The sequence below is a fragment of the Mizuhopecten yessoensis genome, unplaced genomic scaffold (assembly GCF_002113885.1).
Source record: "Mizuhopecten yessoensis strain PY_sf001 unplaced genomic scaffold, ASM211388v2 scaffold6349, whole genome shotgun sequence".
In the NCBI taxonomy this organism is placed as follows: domain Eukaryota; kingdom Metazoa; phylum Mollusca; class Bivalvia; order Pectinida; family Pectinidae; genus Mizuhopecten; species Mizuhopecten yessoensis.
In genome coordinates, this window is record NW_018406505.1 from 97102 (window position 1) to 105384 (window position 8283).

Consider the following 8283-nt stretch of genomic DNA (forward strand, 5'->3'; position numbering starts at 1 on the left):
ATTGTGGGTATGTCTACTTTATTATTTTAACCAGGGTATTTTATTCAGGTAAAGGTGATATATCACATACATAAGTACGACATATAAAAGAGAAAACAATTTTATCACATAAGAGTTTGATTAGAATCCAGTTCAATGATGTTCAAACTGAAATTAGAATCAAGTTAAAACATTCAAATTTAGCCTTTGCCTGGGATAACCATTAAAGCCTCCATAGGCTTATTTCCAATGGGGTCCCCAACAAAATAAAAAAGGGGAACTTGATACAGTCGGAGATCAATTATAGGTAGCAGCCATGAGTATGATATTGATATGACAGACTATGCACAGAATATGTATTCATGATCAGTACAAAATGAATTTATTGTGATTTCTTTTCCGATTCATTCAGATTTACAAAGTTTTTCTTAATGAAAATATCAAAATTTACATTTCCTTCCTTACAACCACGAAAAATAAATGTATTTAGACAATGTACTTGTTTACATTTTAGAAAATCACCAGTTTGTTTGCCCAGGAGATTGCTCATCAAGTGATGTCACAGCTACCAGACGTGGCAGTTATGGACAAAAAGACATTCCAGGTAAGCATGACATGTTTAGCACTAGGAACCTGATCTCCCAAGGGGGACAACTCTTTGCATTGTTACCACAAGATTCCAGGTAGGGCTAAGGCCACCCAATCATTTTAATATGTGTTTCATTGTCACACTAAATTAAACAATGAATCCACAACATTTTATACCAGAGAAAATAACAACTAAGCTGACTAGAACAATATCTGGGAAGAAAAATTTCCAAGTTTGAATATCAGGATTTTCTTGAGATAATCCTCTTCACAGGGACATTTTGTGAAAACATAGGTCTAAGTTCAAGTCAGAGTCAAAACTAAAGTCTTTTCATACAGGATTCTGTAGCAAGTGTTTACTGGGATTTAACCCTTTCAGCACTGTAAACCATAATGGACTCATCCAGATAAATTTATGGTAGAGTTTATAGAAGTTACCTAGGGGTGAAAGTATTAAACACTAGAGAAAATAGCACAAAAATAAAGGCCAAATGTTATCTTTACTGTATATATAGACATGAAAAGAAAAGAAAATTTTTACTTAGTTGCTATTTTCAAATATATTTGATTAAATAATCTGTGGATACAGACAATGACATTTCACAATACAGAACGTAACAATATTTCTTGTAACAGTGGACCACACATTAATTGATTTGTGTAGTGCCCGATACTTCTTGTAATAGTGGACCACACATTAATTGATTTGTGTAGTACCTGATACATCTTGTAACAGTGGACCACACATTAATTGATTTGTGTAGTACCTGATACTTCTTGTAACAGTGGACCACACATTAATTGATTTGTCTAGTACCTGATGCTTCTTACAATAGTGGACCACACATTTATTGATTTGTGTAGTACCCAATACTTCTTGTAACAGTGGACCACACATTAATTGATTTGTGTAGTACCCGATACTTCTTGTAACAGTGGACCACACATTAATTGATTTGTGTAGTACCTGATACTTCTTGTAACAGTGGACCACACATTAATTGATTTGTCTAGTACCTGATACTTCTTGTAACAGTGGACCACACATTAATTGATTTGTGTAGTACCTGATACTTCTTGTAACAGTGGACCACACATTAATTGATTTGTGTAGTACCTGATACTTCTTGTAACAGTGGACCACACATTAATTGATTTGTGTAGTACCTGATACTTCTTGTAACAGTGGACCACACATTAATTGATTTGTGTAGTACCTGATACTTCTTGTAACAGTGGACCACACATTAATTGATTTGTGTAGTACCTGATACTTCTTGTAACAGTGGACCACACATTAATTGATTTGTGTAGTACCTGATACTTCTTGTAACAGTGGACCACACATTAATTGATTTGTGTAGTACCTGATACTTCTTGTAACAGTGGACCACACATTAATTGATTTGTGTAGTACCTGATACTTCTTGTAACAGTGGACCACACATTAATTGATTTGTGTAGTACCTGATACTTCTTGTAACAGTGGACCACACATTAATTGATTTGTGTAGTACCTGATACTTCTTGTAACAGTGGACCACACATTAATTGATTTGTGTAGTACCTGATACTTCTTGTAACAGTGGACCACACATTAATTGATTTGTGTAGTACCTGATACTTCTTGTAACAGTGGACCACACATTAATTGATTTGTGTAGTACCTGATACTTCTTGTAACAGTGGACCACACATTAATTGATTTGTGTAGTACCTGATACTTCTTGTAACAGTGGACCACACATTAATTGATTTGTGTAGTACCTGATACTTCTTGTAACAGTGGACCACACATTAATTGATTTGTGTAGTACCTGATACTTCTTGTAACAGTGGACCACACATTAATTGATTTGTGTAGTACCTGATACTTCTTGTAACAGTGGACCACACATTAATTGATTTGTGTAGTACCTGATACTTCTTGTAACAGTGGACCACACATTAATTGATTTGTGTAGTACCTGATACTTCTTGTAACAGTGGACCACACATTAATTGATTTGTGTAGTACCTGATACTTCTTGTAACAGTGGACCACACATTAATTGATTTGTGTAGTACCTGATACTTCTTGTAACAGTGGACCACACATTAATTGATTTGTGTAGTACCTGATACTTCTTGTAACAGTGGACCACACATTAATTGATTTGTGTAGTACCTGATACTTCTTGTAACAGTGGACCACACATTAATTGATTTGTGTAGTACCTGATACTTCTTGTAACAGTGGACCACACATTAATTGATTTGTCTAGTACCTGATACTTATTGTAACAGTGGACCACACATTAATTGATTTTTCTAGGACCTGATACTTCTTGTAATAATGGACCACACATTAATTGATTTGTGTAGTACTCGATACTTCTTGTAACAGTGGACCACACATTAATTGATTTGTGTAGTACCTGATACTTCTTGTAACAGTGGACCACATAAGTGAATATTATAGAATAGTGTCTTCACCATTAGCAGTAGTATCACCATTTTCCAATATGGCTGCAGTAGTGATCCTCGGCCCAGTTTTGGTGTGATTATTTTTTATGGTTGGTGTTTTACCAGGACATTGAGAAAAGGCTCAAGAAGGGACAGAAGAGGCCATGGCTGATACACTTTGTGGAGGGCAATGCTGATCAGGACATCGAGTACAGGAAATTGCCAGGCATGCTCAGCGATATTCAGGTACAGTGGATGTATCAGAAAATAGGGAACGGCTACTGTCTGTTCCATATTTTATGTGTTAGAATTTGAAAAAATATGTATGAAGCATTTGATTACCTTTCCTATAATTCAGTTTTGCTTTTCAATGGAAAATCTTAAGGAAATTCCTCACGTTAAGGAATCCAATACCACTGCAAAAAAATGTAGTTATGAATTGGAAGGTTTTTTGCCGACCTTAAAGAAGCTTTAATGAAATATTTTTTAAAGAAACCCATACTTTGTAGAACTTTTGTGAAAAAAGCAATTATGGTGAAATGCTTAGCTGTCAACCCTCCCTCAATAGGAGGAAGGCTCCCTTGTCTTGATCAAAATTTACTTATCTTCTTCGAAACTCCCTCATTTAGGTCTATTAACTCATGCAAACTCAAAATCTACATCCTGTGGTCAAATGATCTCCTAGTTACTGAAGGGAGTGTTTAATGATCATAACAGGTGTGTCTGAATCAAATGAATGCTTTTTGGAGTTATTTTGAATCATAAAAAGGGAAAGATAAATTGAGCAAAGCAGTTACAGTCAGGTTTCGCACACTTTCTCCCTTATTGGAAATGTGAAAAGATAGGAAATCTCCCTCATTAGAGGTTTCAGAGGTTGACACCTATGGAAATGAAAATAGCCAACAACAGTATTCTGGGCGTAAAAATAAAACAGAGCTCGACCAGGATTGGAACCCTGGACCTCTGATCATTATACTGTCACTGTAACAAACTGTTCTACCTCGTCAACAAAAGTCGTCTGGTCCCACTACATTTATATCCTGAACAAAATCAAGGGGAGGCTACTGCTCTGATCATTATACTGTCACTCTAACCAACTGTTCTACCTAGTCAACAAAAGTCGTCTGGTCCCACTACATTTATATCCTAAACAAAATCAAGGGGAGGCTACTGTATGTATGTAAAACTTTAGTGGAACTCTCTAGTGTTTTGTTTCCAGTGGGACAGGGATCCTTAAGGAACGTTGGTACCAGGTCACATAAATATGTGTGTTTTTTGTGTATCTAGACTGTTGAGAATTTTACTTAACGAGGTGTTTACATGATTGTGTCATAGATTGGACGAGTTGACTGTCAGCTGATGAGGACGGAGTGTAATGATCTACATGTGATCAAGTTTCCAAGTTTCCTGGTATTTAAAGAGACCGGCGGATATGAGATCTACTATGGTAAGCTTGTTGTTTTCACAAATTCTATGTTTTCTTTTTAAGCTCACCTGCCTGAAAAGTTGAAATGAGCTTAATTTATGTCCTACATGTACCGTAAATTTGTTTAATGATCATACACTTTTTTGGGTAAATATTGTCATGTCAAAAAGGGGGTGCGCACTATACGCAGGAACAAGTCATTCTTGGGTTATCGTTCCCGAGTTTCTGGTCCGCCATATTGGATTACCTCCCTTCAAATAGTTTTATTTTGAGTCGTCGGTCATTATATGATAAGATTGAAGATTAAAATAACAACAAAGAATGGTGTTTTTTGGCAACACAATTTTGACCTTCTCTTAAATGATTAAAATCGGTAATCTGTGGTCATGACTGCTGATTTGGCGACAAACACTAGCTTGTCACGTAACATTTTTACAGGTAAGTTGACCGGAGGGCATACCGTCTGATCCCGGACAATAGGCTAGGTAGGATCGCCATGCTTCAGTGAAAATTATTGACACTTCTAACCACAGTTAAACAAATTACAATGCAGTAATTAGCTAACACTCTATCAGTGATTACCGATTAACAATAGCTCTACTGCAAATTAATTGAAATTACTTGCAGTCGCCATCAAGAACCGTAAAGGGATTATAAAAAATATTTTTATACTAGAAGCGTGGACGTTCAACACATCCCCTTCAAATCTACTCGAAGGAAATAAATAAAAGCAGAATACACTATTTTTATGATGCTTCATAATATTGAAATAATTCACAAGGTTATCGATCACGTCAACATGAAAGTGAGCCGGGGGAAAAATTGCACACTAGGCCTAACGATTTGGTAAAAAAACAAAAACAAACCAGAACTAACATGGAACGGAGCCTGTAATTGAAACACTACATTTTCGTAATTATTAGAAAACCGCTGAGATGTCGAAACATAAGTTGATCAGCGATTCTCTAGCATCGGAATTAGCTACACTTTCTTCGTTTGATTTCTGCAGGATTTGAAGCGGTATGGAGGGAGACCCTCATGGGCTTGTTGACTCTAATCTATCAATCATTAATTAATCGGCGTTATAAACACAAAGCTACCTTTGATGCTACTTTTCCACTTTGATACCGTTTAGATTTAGATTTTTTTTCCAAATTTCAAATCTGACCCCAAAAACGTACCTGCGCACTATACCCGCAAATTTACGGTAGTTGCCATTAAGGAATGAAATTATTTTTTTCAACATTCATGAGGTTATTTATGCATCGGGGGGGGGGGCAATACAGTAGAGAGAACAGTGTGTTTTGGCAGGAAAAATTTAAACTTTCGCTGGAGTTCCTAGCAATAGCATGACAATAAAACAAACAAAATATAGTTCCATTTTCAAAATTTAATTTGTAGAATTTATACAAGCCGTATATTATTATCATATATTTTACACACCTTATTTTAGCTTTGAAATCAAGCCAATCATGTTTAATGTTAATTCATATTGCCATAACAAAACTACATCGAGGGCTGTTTCACGGCGGACTTGAACAAAGTACGCCCTGTGCTACGTCAATGTTATGTATCAATACCCAATGATGGGGTCACCTGTGTTATGCAAAAATGAATGTCATTTTCGTCAATGGGTCCAAGCATACAGAATGTAAATATGTTGCTTTAATATATAAATATTCTGTTGAATGATCGATGTTTAAGATTGTTTGTATATAGATTGTGTATCACAATTAAGTCCTGTATGAGGTTTTCTTACACAACCAAAAATGATTTGGATTTATTTTTAATAACATTTTTCGACATTAATCTTTTAATAAATTATGACATTTGTGATATACACGTATAGATATGTATTTGTCCTTGACCTTGTTACCAGGTCGGATGACAGCCCATGATGTTGCAGCATTTGCACGTGACAGTGCAGTGGTCAAAGTGGAATCTCTAAGGAAGGAGGACTTCAGAGACCACAGAGTCGGACCAGACAGCTCAGACACATGGTTCGTCGACTTCTTTGCTCCGGTGAGTTTTCTTTTTGAATTCTTTGAAATATTCAAGACAGTTCCTTTATTAAAGGAATTTTTAAACTACACAAGACACATGTGACTTTTATATTTAAGAGAGATTTTTCAGTAAATGTCAGCAACAATGAAGCTTAAGGTCATTGGAGTGTATTGATAAACGGAAACAGGAAGTACATCCCTAGTTGAAAATCCAATGTAGGGAGACAGTATCACAATTTCCGCAAATTCTAAAGTTTAATATTAAACTGATAAATATTGTATGTTTATTATTGACAGAACAGTGTGTTCTCTCAATATTAAAGTATTTCAAAGCAATCCAGGCATTAATTCAGGTTTTTTTATCAATGAGTCACATGTGTCCATTTTTTCTTTACTTCAGGAAACCGGCTACCTATTTCACTACTGTGAAGTTTTCAAGAACGATAACTCTTACCTGCAATTACTATGTGTATATGGTTTTATTATAAAATGTCAATTTTTATATCGTGTATAGAGAATTAATTATACACAATTTCAGCATGTATTAAATTGATATACATTAATGCAATACTAATATATGTCAATATCATTTTTATTGACATTATCTTGTAAAAATATTGTGTCTTTCATTTTTTTTTCAAAATTCACTCCTTTTTACATAAATTTCCATTTAAAATCCTTAAAATTCTGACAACCTATATTTTTTTGGTGGCAGACATTTTCTTTACTTTGAAGCAATATAACTACAAAATTTGAAGGAATTCTACTGAGAAATGGTGACACAATCCTATTACCTTAAGTTTCCAAGTGCCTACACCAGGCGTCGAACCATGATTATAGACAACTTGTTAAGGAGGCTCCACCCTTTCACAATTAACCAGCAGAAGTCATTTCACATAATGGTTATGCAGCTATGTAGGGTTGATTTTATGAAAATCTAAGTATTCCGGTAGTTTTGGTCTATTTTAATATTTTCCATTTTTTTGGTGTGTGGCATTTTTCAGAACAATAACACCAAGAAAAAAAATGAAAAGAAGCATTGTTAATTAACCCTAAAAATATTTTATTTATCACAAAATATATAAAACATAAGCAAACAGGACACAAAGATTCATACAAAAAGATGGGAAAATTGAACAAAATATACACAATGGCTTCATAATTAATAAATTAATGGAATTTTTGCAAACTTTTTCAAAGGAATAAAAATTCACACAGATACAGTTATCTCTTTAAACATATATAAAAAAAAATTGAAATAAATCAAAATTATGATAGAAAAGGTGACAGTTTATTGTTCTTTTATAGGTCCAAATCACTCTCAATCATGTACACTTCAGACATCATTCCACAGCCTGCTATTTCATGATGTATTTACATGTGAGGTACATGTTTGATACCAGTGATATCAGTATAGTAGTAATAGTAGGCTGTATAACAGTTTATATCAAACAATCTTACTTGTCACATCACGTTATAGAACCTACATACATGCTAGCTAATGGTGATACCAGTATAGTAGTAATAATAGTAGGCTGTATTACAGTTTATATCAAACAAATCTTACTCGTCACATCACGTTAGAGAACCTACATACATGCTAGCTAATGGTGATACCAGTATAGTAGTAATAGTAGGCTGTATTACAGTTTATATCAAACACTCTTACTCGTCACATTACGTTAGAGAACCTACATACATGCTAGCTAATGGTGATACCAGTATTGTAGTAATAGTAGGCTGTATTACAGTTTATATCAAACAATCTTACTTGTCACATCACGTTAGAGAACCTACATACATGCTAGCTAATGGTGATACCAGTATAGTAGTAATAGTAGG

General features: G+C 34.6%; 1 protein-coding gene across 1 annotated transcript in view; it reads left to right on the top strand.

The window, feature by feature from the left end:
* LOC110451968 (dnaJ homolog subfamily C member 10-like) overlaps positions 1 to 8283 on the top strand; it is a 57859-nt gene that overhangs the window by 32689 nt on the left and 16887 nt on the right. The window contains exons 11-14 of the mRNA XM_021500206.1: positions 494 to 583; positions 3139 to 3258; positions 4348 to 4459; positions 6318 to 6460. Coding sequence (XP_021355881.1) covers positions 494 to 583; positions 3139 to 3258; positions 4348 to 4459; positions 6318 to 6460 — 465 coding nt within the window. The remainder of the gene's footprint in view (positions 1 to 493; positions 584 to 3138; positions 3259 to 4347; positions 4460 to 6317; positions 6461 to 8283) is intronic.